The sequence below is a fragment of the Ursus americanus genome, chromosome 5 (assembly GCF_024610735.1).
Source record: "Ursus americanus isolate L20-20 chromosome 5, mUrsAme1.1.p, whole genome shotgun sequence".
Taxonomy (NCBI): domain Eukaryota; kingdom Metazoa; phylum Chordata; class Mammalia; order Carnivora; family Ursidae; genus Ursus; species Ursus americanus.
In genome coordinates, this window is record NC_142131.1 from 27,469,438 (window position 1) to 27,487,996 (window position 18,559).

At 42.4% G+C, this 18,559-nt stretch overlaps 2 protein-coding genes across 4 annotated transcripts in view; both read right to left on the reverse strand.

Moving 5' to 3' along the window:
• Nucleotides 1-16,555, reverse strand: part of LOC148110062 (uncharacterized) — a 28,835-nt gene extending 12,280 nt beyond the window's left edge. Inside the window, exons 1-6 of one of the 3 annotated variants that reach the window (XM_087862040.1) lie at nucleotides 15,536-16,555; nucleotides 7,394-7,549; nucleotides 6,755-6,866; nucleotides 3,434-3,562; nucleotides 2,335-2,409; nucleotides 1,592-1,733 (exon numbers count right to left, since the gene is read on the reverse strand). In XM_087862040.1, coding sequence (XP_087718166.1) covers nucleotides 1,592-1,733; nucleotides 2,335-2,409; nucleotides 3,434-3,467 — 251 coding nt within the window. In that variant the 5' untranslated portion in view covers nucleotides 3,468-3,562; nucleotides 6,755-6,866; nucleotides 7,394-7,549; nucleotides 15,536-16,555. Of the gene's footprint in view, nucleotides 1-1,591; nucleotides 1,734-2,334; nucleotides 2,410-3,433; nucleotides 3,711-6,754; nucleotides 6,867-7,393; nucleotides 7,550-15,535 lie in introns of all 3 variants that reach the window. The other 2 variants (XM_087862041.1, XM_087862042.1) reach the window with 2 other exon arrangements.
• A 152-nt stretch (nucleotides 16,556-16,707) lies between these two features.
• CMYA5 (cardiomyopathy associated 5) overlaps nucleotides 16,708-18,559 on the reverse strand; it is an 87,912-nt gene continuing 86,060 nt past the window's right edge. The window contains exon 13 of the mRNA XM_045796395.2: nucleotides 16,708-17,572. Coding sequence (XP_045652351.2) covers nucleotides 17,326-17,572 — 247 coding nt within the window. The 3' untranslated portion in view covers nucleotides 16,708-17,325. The remainder of the gene's footprint in view (nucleotides 17,573-18,559) is intronic.

Here is an 18,559-nt window from a genome sequence, read left to right on the forward strand (position 1 = left end):
TAGACAGGCAGAGGAACGTCCCCAGAATCATGTGGCTGTGATATTTCAAAGGCAGATCTTGAACTTCAATCCATCTGAAACTGAAATCAAATTCTGGATTTTAAACACTCCCATCTCTTTTTTTCCCAAAGGAGCTCTAAAATCAGGACTTCATCATTACTGTCCTAATGAGGTTGCTAACTGGTACCCAGCCTTCAATTCATCCTTTATGATGCCCTCAGGGATCATAGCAAGAAGAGTGTGCATCCCAACACTCTAAAGTCATCCATGAAACTTCACTGCCTAAAGAATAATTCTAAACCCTTAGTGCCTAAGGCCACCACACTCAAGCTCCTCTGTCTCCCCCAATCTTGCCTTCCACTCCATTTCTCCAACTGAAATCACTACACTTTGAATCTCTTATTGCTCAGCAGCTCATGCAACCTGAAGGAACTTCACCAATCATCTGGACATCAGTGCTTACCACTCAGATTCTCCCCCTGTTTTATAGGTTGGCAAATAAAAAGCCCATCAGTATGTATCAGTTAAGGCAATTTTACAATGAAATTGAAGAATACCTCCCTTGGTGACCAAGTGTGGAATATTGTCTTATTTTTCGCAAACATTCCATGCTGCTCCCAGGGGGAGGATTATCCCTTCCCTACCTGCCCTGACAGCAAACTTGGTCATATGACTGACTTTGACCAATGGAACTGGAGCAGAAGATCACTTCCAAGCAGAAGTTTTAAGGGCTAATGGGTGGTTCACTGAGCAGCTCCCTACCAAGAGATAAAGAGCGATGTTCCAGTTAGGGCCCACTGCTTCATCAGTCTGGCACCCAGGCAAGGGATAAGATGGGACAGAACCACAGCCAACCCATAATGGACATATAGCAAAAGCAAGAAATAAACTTAGGATCTATGGAGCTGTCCAGGGTTTTGCTGTTGAAATACTACGCTGATTAAATAAACAGGGACTTTTCTTCACCCTACTTTAAATGGAACCAACCAGGCCTCGTCTGTATCCCTGACGTCAAAAGCAGTAGAGTTGGGCCAATAGGGTTGCTGTGTTCTGTGTAATGAGAAGAGGTTTTAACTGAATAAGTCTTGGCCCCTACCTGGGGCAAGTTACACAACCTAGACAGGTAATCACTATCCCACTCGTCAGAGCCACAGCCACGAGATGAGCACGGTCTACGAAAAAATCTGACCAGAAGGGAAGGTTGAAGAGAGGAGTGCTCTGTCCGTGGTCCTTACCCCCAACAAGGTACTGTTTGAGGAGCCTCAGTGTCGAGAGCTCAGTGCAATTGGCTCAGCTGGCTCAAGCCGTTGGGAAGAAGTTGGTAGGTGCTGCTTCTTCGACCTGAGCCGGTACACCCCAGACTAAAGCCTGGGGACTGAGAGGAACCTCCCCTCACCCCCCAGACACTTGTCTTGGTTTATGAGGCTCTATACACAGACTGGGATTAACCTCAGAAAAGGCTGGAAGACTTCTGGCTTTGGGGCAGCTTTCCTACTGGCTTCCTCAGGGAGGCCTGCATGTGCTTTTCACCTCTGATCCAGTGATCTCCTCTGCAACTTCTGTAATAACTTACCTAGGAGTGCCAACTTACCTAGGAGTGCCCACAATAACACTGGACTCAATCCTGAAGGTCAGCTCTAATGACACTTCCTCCACAAAGCCTTTCTTCATGCAACTGTCAGCTTTCTCCTCATTCTGGAGAGCAGAGGACGCCGTGCCAGATTCACTGAATTCTACATCACAGCAATAGCCTTGAGTAGCCACAACATTCATCACAATGGAGAACATCCTACACGTTCTCTCTTATTTTTTAAACCTAGCATTCATTGACCAAAGCCAATTTAACATACACTATCAAATGAAGCATGACATTACCTTTAAGCTTAGTTGTTAAAAGATGACCTCATTATCATTCTAAAATCCAAAACCTCATATTAACCAGCTTGATTCATTGTAAACTTTGTTCCCTTAAGAGAGAGAATCATCACTAAGACTCAGGCTTGTACTCAATAGTTAGGGAGTGAAGGGTAAGAATAATTGTATGACAAACACTTTTTAAACAGTATATTATCTTCCAATCCTAAGAATCTGCTCAGGTCCCATGATGATGTGAAGATACTTAACATTACTAAACTGTACACTTGAAAATGGTAAAATTCATGTTATGTGTGGTTTTTGCCACATTAAAAAAAATTAGGTCTAGCTAAACCCATGTAATACGATTTACAAGGCCTTAGCGCCTCTGAATAGCCATATGTGCCATCCTGCAGCGACGTGCAGCTCTATCTTTGCTCCACCCACGTATCTGCTCAGGTCTCCAGCTGGGACACTCACCACACCATGGGAGCCCTGCGTCCCACAGCGTCTGCGCGAATGTCCTGGGGCTGCTGCAGTGGAGTCTCTGGGAGACTAAAAACAACAGAAATTTATTCTCTCACAGTTCCGGAGGCGAAGGTCCAAAATCAAGGTGTCAGCAGGGTTATGTTCCCTTCTAGGGGAGTGTTCCTCCTTGCCTCTTCTGGGGCTGCCAGCAATCCTTGGCATTCCTTGACTTACAGATGCACCGCCCAACCTCTGCCTGTACCTTCACGTAAGCTTTGTTCCCATGAGTGTATCTGGGTCTCCAAATCTCTCTCTCTCTTTGAGGACACCCCGCATTGGATTTAGGACCCACCCTATCCCAGTGGATAACATCTGCAAAGACTCTATTCCCAAATAAGGTCACGTTCATAGCTACCAGACTTAGGACTTCATATCTTTTTGTGAGACGCACTTCAACCCACAACAGTCTGAGGCATTTTTTCCTCCCAATTTTTTCAGCTAAGACAGTAATCAGAAATTTTCCACAGGAACATTGGAAAGAAAGTAAACAAACAACAACAGCAGCAACAAGAGTAAGTTCAAAAACATGAAAATGGAAATGTTTATTCAAAGATTGCTGAAGTCTGGCCGCAGTTTGACCGGACTGCCAGAACTTATGAAGTTCCCCCAGGGAGCTCCTCTCCAAAGCATCCTTTTCCTCTGGTTGTCCTAGGGCTCCAACCCCTCCAGGCCCAGGTGCCTTCCTAGATGCTCAGCAGTGGGGGCGGAGACACCTGGGAAAGGTACACCAACCTCCATGCTCATCCTGGAGCTCTCCGGCTGCCCTATCTCCTTCCTCTCTCACCTAAGAGAACAAGTTCTTCCCAGATGCTTATAATTACTGCCCAAGCACTGTTGTTTTAGATCCAGCACAAACCATTCAGGGGCCCTTTCTTTGGCCCGGGGCAGATTTCCTCCAGAACCAGTGTGGGAGGCTGTGGCCGACCTGCACGTGTTAGCCTGGGGACTGCCACTGTGGCAGAGGGGCCAGCCAGCCCTTTGCAGCCTTTCAGATCTCCTCACAGAAATCCTTTTTCTACACTTTACAAGGTATAGTTTTTGCTTTGCTTACCTTTATGAAGGGGAGATTTATTCTTCAGAGCCATAGCAACTGAGGACCCCCATGTCTAACTCGGAAGCGTCTGCTCCTTGAAACTCTGTGGATGGTCGAGCCCAGGTGGCCCCTCTGGCTCAGTGTACTCTGGCGTGGAAGAGACAACTCCGATTACTCTGCAGCCTTTCTGAGTTAAATCCTTAAATAAGCCCTTTAGAGTGAAAATTCCATGTCCCCAACTCCGCTTCTCCTTTTCTCGATCTCTCTTCTCCTTCACTGGCTATGAAAACAAAACCTGAAGAATTGGGGGGTAGAGTATTTAGGAGCAGTTCCCTACTACCATCTCTCCCCACCCCCCACCCGGCAAGTCCGACATTCCTCCAAAACATATTATTTTCATTTCATTCTTGGATCCTGTATAGCTTACAAAAGAACAAATGGCAACAGGAAAATCAAGGAAAAAAGGAATCCATGAACTAAAAGAGAAAGCAGGGAAAATGTGTTGAATATAAGAAGTACCTGCCCCCATTGCTTGCCTTCCTTGTTTCAAGTACAAGAAATAAATAGGAGGATTTTATGTTGAAATTTTTAAATGTGTCCCCAGATAGCCAATCTCACATTCACGTCAAGTAAGTTCCAATCTGCAGAGTTCTACTGTTATTAGGAAAGTAAATAGTTTTTAAAAAATCAACGAAATTTATTAGAAAAAAAAGTTAAATAAATATATTTTATTTAAAAAGTGGTATTATTGGCTTCTCAACTGCAGAACTACAGTACTTTAAAAGCCCACTCTCCACATGTATTTTCAGGCTGTGTTTAAAGCCTTGAAAAATTTATACATTTTTACCTATCATTCTATCTCTAGGAGCTCACGTAAAGAAAATAAAGAAATATATGTGCCAATATGTATGGACAAAGACATTCATTTTAGAATCATTTATGATAATCAAAAGTTGGAAACAAATGTCCAGCCTCAGAGTATTGGTCAAGTAGATGATGGTACCTCATTAACATGGACCATTTAACACAGATTAAAAACTATATTTTTAATAAATATTTAAGGATATGAAGGAAAATTCATGGTATACACAGTCATACACATACACACCCACCAGATGTGATTCTCTGGCTGCTAGTAACAACAAAAGCCAATCTGAGATGGCTTACGCATTGTGACGAAGGTGGCATTGTATTTCAGTGGGGAAGGGGTGATGTCTTTTTAAAGATTTAGTTATTTATTTTAGAGAGAGATTGAGAGAGAGCAAGAGAGATCTCATGGCAGGGAGGGCAGAGGGAGAGGGAGAGAGAATCTGAAGCAGACTCCACACTAAGCACAGAGCCCATTTCAGGGCTCGATATCACGGTCCTGAGATCACAACCTGAGCCAAAACCAAGAGTCAGAGGCTCAACCAACTGTACCACCCAGGTGCCCTGGGGTGACAGTTAATAATTGAGGCTGAATCATTTTTTTTTTCATGAGGAAAAAACTGCATTTTGAACCCTACCTCATACTATACACAATAAATTAATTCTATATATTTTATATCAATTCTATGTGTGTGGATCTGTGCACACATATATATAAAACCTAACTTCAAAGCTAAAATAAAACAGTAAAACTTTTAAAAAAGAAACATGAAAATATCTCCATGACCATAGAGTAGGCAAAGCTTCCTGAAATTGAACATAAAAACTAACCATAAAGGGGGAAAAAAAAGAATTGAATTCTACTAAAATAAAAAACTTCTGTATATCAAAAAATATCATTAAAAGATTGAAAAATTAAGCTACAAAATGGGGAGAGGATGCTTGCAAAATATATACCAACAAAAACCTTGTATTCAGGATATATATATAGAAATCCTACAAAAAGAAAAAAAGCAACAACATGGTAGAAAAATGGGCATACGATCAGAAAAGAAACTTAAAAAAAAAAAGGTATCCAAATGACCAATATATATGAAGGTGTTCAACTTTTAAAGCCATCAGGGAAATGCAAATGTAAACCACAACGTGGTACGTTTTGCGCCCATCAGAATGGTTAAAATGAAATAGACGATACCAAGTGACAGCAAGGATATGAAGCAACTGGAACTCTCATAGAGTGCTGGCTGGAGTATAAATTGGAACTTTTTACTCCAGAAGTAAGTTTGTACTTTGGAACCACTTTGGCAGTATCTACTGAAGCTGACCGTGCACACTCCAGGCTAGCTGTTCGTCTCTGAGGTATTTCTCCAACAGAAAGTGCGTACATATTCACTAGAAGAGTTGTACGAGGATACTCTCAGCAGTATTATTTGTAATAGCCCCAATTTGGAAACAACTCAAATGTCCATCAATAGCAGAATGAAGAAACAAATTATGGTGTATTCATAAATTACACCACTACAGAGCGAAGAGAATGAACATACAACAGCAGGGATAAATCTCACAAATATAATGTTGAGAAGAAGAAGCCAGAAACAAAGAAAACATACACTGCGTGATTCCATTCACATACATTTCAAAACCAGGAAAAACTAATCTATGGTTCCATTCAGATACAGGTCACTTAAAGAAGTGGGAGTAACTGGGAGTCACTTATGATAATGTTCTTTTTCTTGATATACATATATGATGTGTCTATACATATATCGGCTTTGAAAAAATTCATCATGCTATAAACTTGTGACGCACTTTTCTGAATGTGTGTGATACCTCAAAAGAAAGCTATTTTAATGAGTTAAGAGGGTAGAGATTTACTTAAGTCAAGCAAAAAAGGTTCAGAGGTAAGCACTAGAAAGCCAGAATGGTTTCTCATCAATGGCGCTGAGAAAGAATCCAGGCTTCTGTTTTCACGCTCCTTCATGCTCGGCATGTGAATTTTATCCTCAAGGTTGCAAGTTGCCTGTGACACATCTATGCATTGTATCTGCATTAGGGGAAGGCAGAAGGCAAGAGCCTGAAGCCAAAGAACATACCAATGGGAGTCTAAGTCTGCAGAAATGCGGATACTTTTTTTTCCTGCATCATAATTTTCTACAGTTTCCAGAAGTTCCATAATCATATGTATTAATGTTTTTTTCAAAAGAAAACTTGGCTAATTGGATGGGAATAAAGTAAAATCATGCTCTGATTTTGACTTCGAGCCCTCTAAAGTAAATCACAGGGTTTCCCGTGGGGCTGAATAATTGCAGAATCCTTGTTATGCCCATAGGGGCAGAAAAGTAGCCCTGCACTTATTCTTGGGAGGGGGCAGAACAATATATTGCTCCTTGATTGTCATATTATACAGTGCATACAAAGACCTTGTGTGGGGGCCCTTAAAAGCTATTCTTTGGGAGCAGAGGTGTTTCTGACCTGAAATGACTTGGGGAAAATGGCAGCGTCCCACACAGCCGGGGTTTGGTGTGTAGGTGTCTGCGGCTGCTGTTCCACACTCAGATGCATATTTTATCCATTTTCTGGAGCTCTGCAGGGTAGAACTTAGCTCAGAATAATTAAGGAGAAATGCAAATCAAGAAAGAAGCTTGGTTATAGTTTAATTCACTGAAAGAAGACAAAGTAAAAAACAGCATAAATTATAATTTCGAGAGTTGATTTCCTGAAAGATACTATTGATTACCATTTTTTAAGAAAACCACCATTGAAATGGCTTATGCTTTGAGGGTGTCAAGTTTATTCCCCTTATCTGCATGATAATTCTTTTTTTTTTTTTTTTTTTTTATTTTATTTTTAAAGATTTTTATTTATTTATTTGACAGAGAGACAGTCAGCGAGAGAGGGAACACAAGCAGGGGGAGTGGGAGAGGAAGAAGCAGGCTCCCAGCCGAGGAGCCCGATGTGGGACTCGATCCCGGAACGCCGGGATCACGCCCTGAGCCGGAGGCAGACGCTTAACGACTGCGCTACCCAGGCGCCCCTGCATGATAATTCTTGACCCAAGGCTTCAATACTTCACTCACCTTCAGTCATCACTACCTGAGAAAACCTCCTTACCAACAAACTCCATGGGAGCTTCTGCTCCAAGGATGCAAATATTTTTCTCCCTCTGCCTGACAATCCAAGAGCCATTTGGAGACAGTCCTCAAATTTCCCAGGGAAGAGAAGTGGGAAGTTGATACAAGGTGGTTCTGAATGATGAGAAGGGAAATTCTGTTAAGGAACAAAAATATATGATTTTCAGATTTTATTTTCAATATTTACTTACTGCCCACTTTGTATAAGGCTGTAAGCTAAAACCTGGGGTTTTCAGAGATCCCTCCCACTACAAAAGCCCTGCACAGCTCCTCCCTTCCCTCCCACACAACTATACTGATCTTTGAGTCCCTCTGAGGCATCAGGCTATTTCTCATCTCTCCACCTCTACGCTACACCGGAAACAAACTTATCTTCCCTCCTCTTGCCCCAGACCCCACTTCCCTCAATCTGCCCAACTTTCACTCAATCAGTGGGTCTGGGTTTGCACATTTCTTCTAAGAAAGCCCACCTAAGTCCTCCCAAGTTCCTCTGCCTAAAATCTCATTTAGAACCTCCTTCCACTGAGTACAAGCCAAAGGACACAAGGAGACAAAACTGACACGTGGGTTATGACTCTGTCTCAGGAGCCTTGCTTGTGCACAGCACTAGGGACATACAGCTGACATGTATTATTACTGGGTCACAGCAAACAGATATGTTCTCTTCTGGCCTATGCACGGATGACTGACACCTGTGCTCCTGTCTTGGCCTCCTTGAAAGAAGGGATGGCATCTTACTCCTCTTGGTTGCCAGCAGGAATCGGCGTGGTGTCCTGACATGGCAGATGTTAAAAAATACATCTAAATTGAAAGTAGTTAAATGTAATTACATTGACTTGACTCTAAGTTAAACTGGGCACCAAGACTGCGCCGTGAAGGAGTTTCCATTCAGTCTTCCTAGCTGGGTTTATAAAAGGTGATTAGATTTCATAGTGAATATGGAAATAATGCATACTTTCCCATGACACATCCATGGAAAACTCTAGGCCAAATAGTGAAGTTGGTGCCTTTAAAGCCAAAGCATTTTTATAGAAAGGAAAATTTGGAAGTCAATTCTGTATCTATGGATAACAAACTAGCTTAAGATTCATCTTTCCAGGGGACTACAATTGGCCATTAAAATAGTGACGTGAATCTGTCTGTTGATGTCACAAGGTGTTCATGACACAGCTTTAAGGGTTATGTAACAGTGATTTTATTTGAATTTAAAACGTACGTGTGTGTGTGTGTATGTGTGTGTATCCAAGGAGAAAAAGAAGAGCCTCAGAGGATACACACCAAATGTTAAATTGCTTCTGAGTGGTGACATTAAGGATAATTTGTCTTTTGTTCTAAATGCTTTTCCTGGGTGTTCCCAATGAGCAAAAAACAGGAAATTTTAAACTTCCATTGGAGATACAACGGTCACAGATAGAATGACTACATGGCACACTGTGTGTGAGGATGTGGTGCTGTTCTGGGGGGTACAGTTATCTCTCTCACTGGAAGAGTCCCATGTTACAGCGGAATCTGTAACAACTCAACTTCCTGCTATGGTTATATGCCAGGCATTTGGGGAACTTTACATAAATTCTGTCGCTTACATGTCACAACCACCCTTCCCTGCCTTCATTTTTCTTTACAGTACTTATCCTTTCTTTTTTTAAAAATTAATTTATTTATTTAAATTCAATTAATAAACATATAATGTATTATTGGTTTCAGAGGTAGAGGTCAGTGCTTCATCCGTCTTATATAATACCCAGTGCTCATTACATCACGTGCCCTCCTTCATGTCCCCCCAGTTGCCCCACCACCCCCGCAGCTCCAGCAACCCTCAGTTTGTTTCCTATGATTAAGAGCCTCTTATGGTTTGTCTATACTTACCACTTTCTGATACCACACAGTTAGCTTATTTATCTCCTTTATTGCGTGTCGTTCCTCTCAGTAGAATGGAAACTTGCGGAGGGCAGCCATGTTCATTTTGATCATCGCCGGATCCCTGGCACCTACAGCAGTGCCTGGCACCTTAGTCCTTGAATCACTGCCTGAGCAACCTCATGACATAATAACTAGTACTATTCCTGTCTTACAATGAGGACTCTGAAAGAAGCTGAACAATTTGCCCAATTTGCTATGAGGGAGCAGAGCCACATCTCAAGCCAGATCTCTATGATTCCCGGATGTGTGTTCTGAACCACTCTTTCTCATCGATGGCAACAAACCCTTGAATGAATGCCCTCCTCCTCCCACATGCAGTCAATCCATGGGAGAGATAGTGAGATGTCACATAAGAATTTCCAAGTGTCGTTTCCTTCTGACTATTAAATTAGTAAGATCTTTACATAGTAGATAATGTTCTATCATCTGCATAGTCATCCTAACAAGCATGATATTTTTTGGACAAAAACCAGGAGGAACAGGGCCTAAAAATCGAATCAAATATTTACTAAATGAAGAAAAAAATCTATAGCCTGGGAAACGGTCTTAAGGCAGCTTTTTTTCCCCTTAATATAAGCAGTTGGACTGAAAAACCCCCAAAGGACAAGGATTTCTCAGGGAAGCCCAGAGCTGATGCAGGGGGAAAGTACTTAGAGCAGCAAAGCCAAATGCTGGGGCCCCTGGCTGGCCATGGCAATTTAACTATGCTGGTCATTAAGATCATGCACAAAATTTGCCTTGATCACCGAACAATCTTTTGACTGTCACAGGGCTTCCCGGGTGAAAATATGTTAATTCTCCTCAGGGGCCTAGAGAGAGAATCCTCTGACCAGCAGAGATGTGTTCTTCAGCCGCTTGGATAATTTGATTTCTCACTACAAATTAAGCATTTGGTGTCCTAAATTATTAATAAGTCTTTTGTGGACTTGATTAATGGGAGTGAGTCCCTGTAGACCCAACAACCCTTGGGAGCTCTGACAAATGCAGTTTCTAGATCTTCAATGGGAAAGCAAGCCCTGAAGTGTAAGGACACTTCTAGCCACACACAACCCCCCACCAGTACACACACATGTTCACAGATACATAGACACATATATACACACAATCACACATATGAAATATGGACAACATACAGATGCATACATAAACACACTCACATACACACCTATAAATACACCTATGAGGCCCCGTTTGGCCAAGCAGTCTTCCAAGATGACGTCACTATCTCATCTTCCCTGTCATTGAATAATCATGCAGTTGAAAAGATACGAAACATTTCCTTCAAGTGTGCTTGTATTTCTCCATCTTTGCTGTTTGCCAACTTTTCATCAAGGGCAAGCAGATTCTGTTCAGCATAGTCAGCCCTGGTGCGATAGCAATTTCCCCCCTCTGTTCTGTACTAGATGGTCCTAATGGCGACCAATCAGCAGGGGGGCTGCTCCCCTAAAGCAGGAAGTTGCCAGGGCCATAGGTTTCCTGGACAGAGCTAAGAAGGAGACAAAAAAACACCTTTTTTTCTCTCCCACCTACACCAAGTCCTTCTCTGCAGGAGCTGAGAGCTGGCAAATGCCAGCTCAGGAGGCCTTCATGAAACATTCTGTTTAATGTTGAAAAACATAATACCCAAGCACATGAAAAGCCAATTCTTTGAGATTGCCATTGTGTCTACTCTCCATACCTGTTCTTTCTTGTAAACTCACCCAAAATAAAACCTGAAGTCCTTACTTGGCTGTTAAGGCCATTATGGACTGGTCCCCAGCTCCTCTCTGACTGCATTCATAGCATTCTCTCCCCCTTGCTTATTCCACTCCAGCCTTCCTGGCCTCACTGGTCCTCTAACACCCCCATGATGCTGCCTCAGGACATTTACACTTGCTGTTCTTCTGTGTGGAAGATATCCACATAGCTCGCCCCCTCACTTCCTTTAGGTCTTTATTCAAATAGCACCTTATCAGAGATAGTCTCATCATACCTAAAATATATAGCAGCCCCTACCTCCTATTACTCTTTATTCTCTTTGATTTTTTTCTCCTAGTTCTTGTTCCCCCACTGACATACTATATATCTGTTTATTGTGTCTTCCTCCACTAGAATATAAGCTTCTTGAAAGCAGGGATTTGGAGGGCTGCCATTTCCCTAGGTCCTCGAGTGGTGCCCAGCCCATAGTAAGAATTCAATAAATATGTATCAACTGAATTAATGAATGAATTGTGTTTCTCCTTCCCCATTTTCCTTTGTCCTAATTATTTTGCCCACTGCCCCTGAAGTTATAAAATCCGCAAAAAATATGTTGACTCTAGAAGGGTGTCATTCTTCCTGAAGTGCTTGGCATGCAGTCAAGTCCACTACTGTGTCAGGGCAGCCCAACACAAGTCTGGGAGCTTCGGTTAGGCCGAGAAGGGACCTTCAGTCATTACCTAGTTCTATAGAAATCCACTAAAGGGGAGATACTTAGGGGATTCTAAAACCCTTCTAAGGGGAAATGGGCAAATTCATCTTTGGGAGAGAGGAGTGTTCTTTGGTTTAGAGAATTGCTTTAATGGACATTTTAGTTCTGCAAAGAGAGGCCTAGAATCTGGACAGGATTGAAGAGGCTGAGCTAGGAGGGCAAAAATGTTGCTCTCATTCTATTCTAAAAGATGTCTATATTGGTAAGAGAGGTTTTTGTATTTTGAAATTTTCTAGTTTTGCTAGCTGACCTGAAAAAAGAAAAGTTTGAGCAGAAGCTAGAAACTTAAATAATATAGTAGAACAGAGAGGTTAATCTGTTCAATATGGCTGGAAGACAGAGCTGGAGGAGAGATCAGAAGGGGCTCCTAGCACTGTTGGATGCCAAAACTTCAGCTTTATTTTGTTTCATGATCTATGAAGAAATTTCCCTCATTAACCCCAGCTCCTGGGCGAAAGCCGTGTTAACCACTACCTCTGTCAGACTGTGTTAGCATGGCCTTCGGGAAACTGATGGAGCACTGTGTCAATGCTTTGGGATGGTGATGACCAAATGGGACTAAGGACACATTAAGAAGTAGTGGGGAGGTGACTAGAGGTCATGGAGAATTCAGTAGCAGGCCAGAGGTGTCAACCAGGAGAACACAATCATTGACAGAAATTCTTGGTAATTTGGGACAGGAAGCAGAATTTCTTACAGTCCATATGCTATCAGTATTAGATAGTGGAGGATTTAGGGACTTTTGGGTCACCCTGTATCACAGAATTCAGACTTGAATCTCAATGGTTATCTACTTTTCAAACTTTACTTAACCATAGAAATCTTCTCATCAAATGAATTATTATATGGAACCCAATGTGTAAAACAGGTTGAAATTGAGCTGCCCTGATCTAATAGGATAGAGGACAGAATTTATGCCCACTTGGCTTTCCTCCTGGATCCCACAGTGGCCATCAGACCTCTCTGTGGAATCCCAGCACATCAGGAACATAGTTTTAAAACCATGCAGCTAGAACCCAAAGCAAGGATATGCTCTTTAATATTCCAGGCAGTTGATCATTCAGCCTGACTCTGAGTGCTCATTACGCTGAGTAGCACGTTCCCGGGCCAACCTCCACTACTGGGTGTTCTTCCTCCTCTTCAACTGATTCCTCAACCCTGGGACTGCCATCTAGTCCTAGTGTAAAAACCAAAGTAAGTCTAATTCCTCCCACGGAAGGACTCTTCAAATCTTTGAAGACCTCTTACCTCCTTCCCTAATTATCTTTGCTCCGAGGTAAACATTCTTAATCCCCCATCTATTCTCAAGCCATTCTTATTGTTCATATACTGTTGGTGGACCTGGAATTATTGATAGAGATTGCAAAAAACAGACTCTGCACAGAAAGGGAGTTCACTTAAGACCAAAAGAGAGGCACAAAGAGGGACACAACCGCATACACTTTGAGGACAGTTAAAGTTAAATGAGAGGTGTCGAGCTCCTCCTTGGAAGACAGCCCAGAAAACGTGTTCCCTCCTGCATTGGGAAAGGGGCTGGAAATCAGTGTCAGCTTCATTCAACTCGGGGTTGTGCCTGGGATCACTCTCTAGCAGTTACCGTATCAGGGACATGAGGGGATGGCAGTGCCTCGGTGGCAGAGGCCCTCAGCCCTTGCTATTATTGCTCTTGAAATACTCCCCAGCAGCTGAGCTCAGGAACACAGGACAGTAAGTGCCCAGCATAGGCTCTTTTCTGCTAGTCTTAATTGATCACATGCATATCCACAGAGCTACGGACCCTTGGGCAATGTCATGGAATCTATTAGCTAAAAATCAGTGGCATTCTGTAACCATGGATACACCAGTCATTTTGGTGCAGAACTATCAGTCTGTCAGTATCATTTAGTAATCATCACTGGATTTATGATTTGCATTGGTTTGGGTAGAGCCTGCAGGAGTCAGGGAGGTGAGTTTCAAGGGTTAGGGCTAGTTGTATAGCTAGAAACTGCCTATGTGACCAGCTCACTACCCCAACACCACCAGAAACAAAACCTGGGCTTCTGGTATAGCAATGCCTCACCTGCACACTGGTGGGGGTTTGAGGCCCGGAGATGATGTACATACTTTGCAACCCAACAGTGGGGGCACTTGAGATATCGGGACCCCTTCAGTGCCTAACCTTCCTCTGTGGAACTGTACTATATATCCTTTGCCTGTGATGAAGCTCTTGTGTGAATATCAACCGTTGGAGTCCTGTGAGTTCTTTCAGCAATTGAACACTTGAGATAATTAGGTGGGTAATTAACACAATAAAGATGAAGAGTGACTTCCAATACAGACCACTCTGGGGCCTGAAGGATGCTTCTGATGGGAGAGTGTTAGCGTTGGGTACTTCAAGCACACAATGTTGTAAGTGGATGTAATGAAGTATGATACTTCAGCTCTGTTGCATTTTATGGAAGCACCTCTGGGAAAACAGCAGGAACACCTGCTGGTTTGCTTCAGTAGAAAAATACTTCTACCTTTGACAAAGAACCTATCCGTCCAGGGTCGCCAGGTGTGTATGTAAACAGAGAAAGTTCACAGTACTAATCCTCATTTCTTCTCCAGTTCCCCACAAACGCCTTTATTTTGACCCTCTACCTCTCAGAGGAAACGCTGTGGTTTCATGTACTAAAGTCTTTTCTTCATAAACCAAATGTTATTGACTTTTTTGAGTCCTAATTAAGGTCATTGGTACTGAAGAAAGAATCAAAAATAAACCCAAGACAGCATCAACAACAACAGGGATGTTAGGGAAGGAAGTCAGTTCAGGAGGGAAGAAAATAGGTATGTATGAATGTATGCATATGTTTATGTACATGTGTGGGGGAGAGAGTGTGTATGTATATACCCACACATGTAATTTTCACACATCACATATATATGGAAAAACTAATCTGTGATACAAAATGAAACATCGTTTTATTCTCCTGGGTGAGGATTTGCGCTACATCTAAATCCACACTCTGCCACCTGCTGGCTGTGCATGTGAACTAGTTATTTATCTGCTCTGAGACTGGTTTCCTCATCTATAAAATGGTAACGATTTTTAATGTGCAAGGTTCTGATAAAGATTAAAAGAGATCATGTATGTGCTATACATGTTATTAAACTAATAAGCACCCCTGACAGATTTCCAGAGGAACAATTTTGACAAAATTTGCTGACTTCCTTTCCTCCCTCTTAGGGTTTGTGTTATGTGAGGAGGAAGGTCAAGAAGGAGAAATGGACTCAGGAGAAGGGGAAAGGAGGAAAGAATTGCTTGAGGATGTAAGGAAAAAACATTATCATCACTTTGCTTGTCTCCACTGGAATAATTCCCTAGAAATCAACCAGCAAACCTATCAGTCAACAGATAAAGTCAGCTGAAACATGTATCTCCTGACCCCGAGTCCTACCTTCCACCATGAACTTGCCACGGACTCCAAGATAAGAGGACCATTTAATGGGTTGGACTTAGAGGATCTCCTGAGTCCATTGTCTGGATGTTTTATAAACTACAAAATGCTGTAACATTTCACATGCTTATTTAACCTGATGTTTACAATTATCCCAAGAGAAAGGCATCACTAAAAAATCTGAGTTACCCAAAGTTATCACTAGAAAGAGCTGAACCCAGCTCCTTTCAAACTCAGCTCTAATTCACACTTAGTTCTTCCCCTTAATAGCAGAGCTGCTTCCAACTTGATGGCAGATGCTGCTGGTACCCTGCTCCATTTATCCCCAACTCACCCCCAGCTCACTTGAGTACAGGTGCATTGGGCAGCTGTCCACTGACAACTCTGTGTCACGTGCCTTTCTTTCTCATTTCCTTTTTCTGAAGGCTTTCTGAGGACCACAGGCGTTTGCAAGGAACACAACCTGGAAAAGTGAGGGATGAGAACTTAATGCCCCCCGGGGCAATCCTCAATCAACAGGGGTTGGACAGAGTGGTCCAAATGCCAGCTTCTAGCACATTCTGAGTGGTTTCCAGGTTGTCCCCTACACAAGTGAGCTTTACTTGCTCACAGTGGTAATAATCCACTCATAAAACATGTCCTTTATTGGCTCTTCCCCCTTCCTGTCTTATTTGTCCCACTTCCTCCAGTGTCCTTCCCAGAATCACTTCCTGTACAAACAACGAGCATTAAATCTCCATCTCCAGGTCTACTTTTGGAGAAACCCAAACTGAGACAAATTCTAAAATTCATGTGCTTGTTACTACTGTTCCTGTTTTTAATTACATGACATTCTCACCGAAAAAGTAATAATGACCATGGGTTGCTGATGACTCAGAACCTGAGGGCAACACTTTCAAGACTTGACAAAAGTGAAGATAACATCCTCAACAAAGCAGTAAATTTCCCCCCATTTCACTAAGTATCTACCTTGCCAGTAGCTGCTCTCATTTTAAAGCAGAGCTGTGATAGCTCTGAAGGGACCCTACCAAGGCAGTTACAGACCCAGGTTGGATCTTCCAGTTGTTAATCAATAGGAGCTAGAATAGATTTCAAAAGTAGGATATTATTTCTTGATTCATGAAAAGAAATAAATGAATTCATAATGTTAAAAAAAATCTATAAGTAAGATCAAAGTATTTATATCCTAGAAAACAAGAGCAATCATCTCAAAATGCCTTCTAGATTTATCAACTTTGCACACATATTTTAGGAAGATTGCAAGAGATTTCAATATAGAATCTAAAAATGACCAACCATTTCGTTTTGGCAAAAAGAGATTCCCAGCTTCCTATAGTTGACTGTAACTATGGGATAAAAGTGTTTGGATTTTTAAAAGATACATGTAAAATTCTTATGTAAAAATTAGTCATAGTGCAAACCACTCAAGTATCATGGTCATTTACTCTGCCGTGTGCCCCAGGCCACAGATGCCAGCATGTAAGTTACATATAATAAGTTCATATATAACGTGTTTTGTTTTATAGACTCTAAGCATTTATTTAACAAAATGGAAATTTCTAATACCTAGCAGTTGTCTACATTTAAAATTTCAGGGAAAACAGACTCGTGTAATACAGTACCTATTATTACAAAAGAGTTTGTTATCAACTTAGAACAGTTAAAATACCTTCTCTAGTGATTAGAAAACATCATCCTTTAGGGAAGTGAGGTGACCCTCTCTTAGGAAAAAAGCCAATGATTCTTGTCAGAGATGTAGGGCTAAGACAACCTTCCCCTCTCTCAGACCTGTCCATCCAAGGATTTCTTTGCCCGTACAACAGGTGGAAGACCACTTCTCTGCATTGGTTCCCAAGTCAGGTATAAATCCTTTCAATTTAGGGAGGCACTCAAACATATAGAAAGCAAAGGGCAGAGGCTGTTTTTCCATCCTCTTTACTCACACGCTACCTAGAAAGCCAAGGTTTCCTTGGTGGTTTTGTTCACGTGCTGAGCGCTGTGTGTGCAGCTCTCATTAGCGTGAATGTGTGGGAGATGTTTTGAATAATACATAGCACCCAAGGGAAAGAACAACAGGCCCCCGAAATGTGAATGACTGCTCTTGCAAACTCTGAAAGCCAATGATCACTTGTGCCTTGCAGAATCTGGGGGCTCAATCCCCAGGTGCAAAGTACATTTTCCAGGTTTCTCCAGGGCAAAGGCGGGGTGAACGCCCTCACTGAACCTGTGTCTAATGATGAAGAGCAACTGTCCACTTTCAGCATTAATGAAGAGAAGCCTCTGGCTGTTGTAGTCCAACAGAATGCCCACCCTGGCGGGACGCTCGGTCACATGGACGTCGCTCGCAATGCCGCTGTAGAAGAACGTATATCTGAAATGAAGTAGAATGGGGGAATTAAACACTGGACACCTTGAAAGGCCATGGTGAAGAAAATCACTTAGAGATACCCAATTTTTCAGTTATTCATTTCACTTTACAACAATGAGCTGCAATCGCGTTGTCCCAAATCCTTAACCAGATCCCTCCTTGATGCTAAAATGCATAGCTCAGCCCAACAGACGGGCATTTTTAATAATTTTGCTCCTTCTACATTAGGAGGCGGTCCCAGAATAACCAGCATATGCCTCCCTTGTGATTTTTCTCAACATTCTAATTCCTTCCCAGCTGCCCACATGTTTTAACTACCGCATTCATGGTGTGTCATTCTCTTGAATAAAACTCCTCTGAGGCTGCCATGTATTGTAAAAAGTCCTGCAGGCTTGCCTTCCATAAAATGTATTAATTTTACAGCTTAAAAATTTATAAGTAACTTACATAAGGGCCTTTATGAAGTTTTTTTTTTTTTTTAAAGATTTTATTTATTTATTCGACAGAGATAGAGACAGCCAGCGAGAGAGGGAACACAAGCAGGGGGAGTGGGAGAGGAAGAAGCAGGCTCATGCGGAAGAGCCTGATGTGGGGCTCGATCCCACAATGCCGGGATCACACCCTGAGCCAAAGGCAGGCGCTTAACCACTGTGCCACCCAGGCGCCCCCCTTTATGAAGTTTTAAAAAATGTTTCATTATTTTTGCCCAACTTCATCCTTTGTAGAGGTTCCCCCTACCCTGAACCGACTTTCCTTTTCATCTTCTGAATGTTTTCTGCAGCCCTGTAGCCCAGGGGGCTGGCCTGTCATTTCTCTCTTCAATTCAAATAAATTGGACTCAACAAGTATTCATCAGGTGTATCTGTGAGCCCGACACTTTCCTAGGCCCCTGGGGGGGGATATGAAGGACCACAGGGCCCTATCCTTGCCCTTGGGGAACCCAGGCCCTCCTGACCAGGGAGGAAAACACTGTTGAAACACTTAAACGTG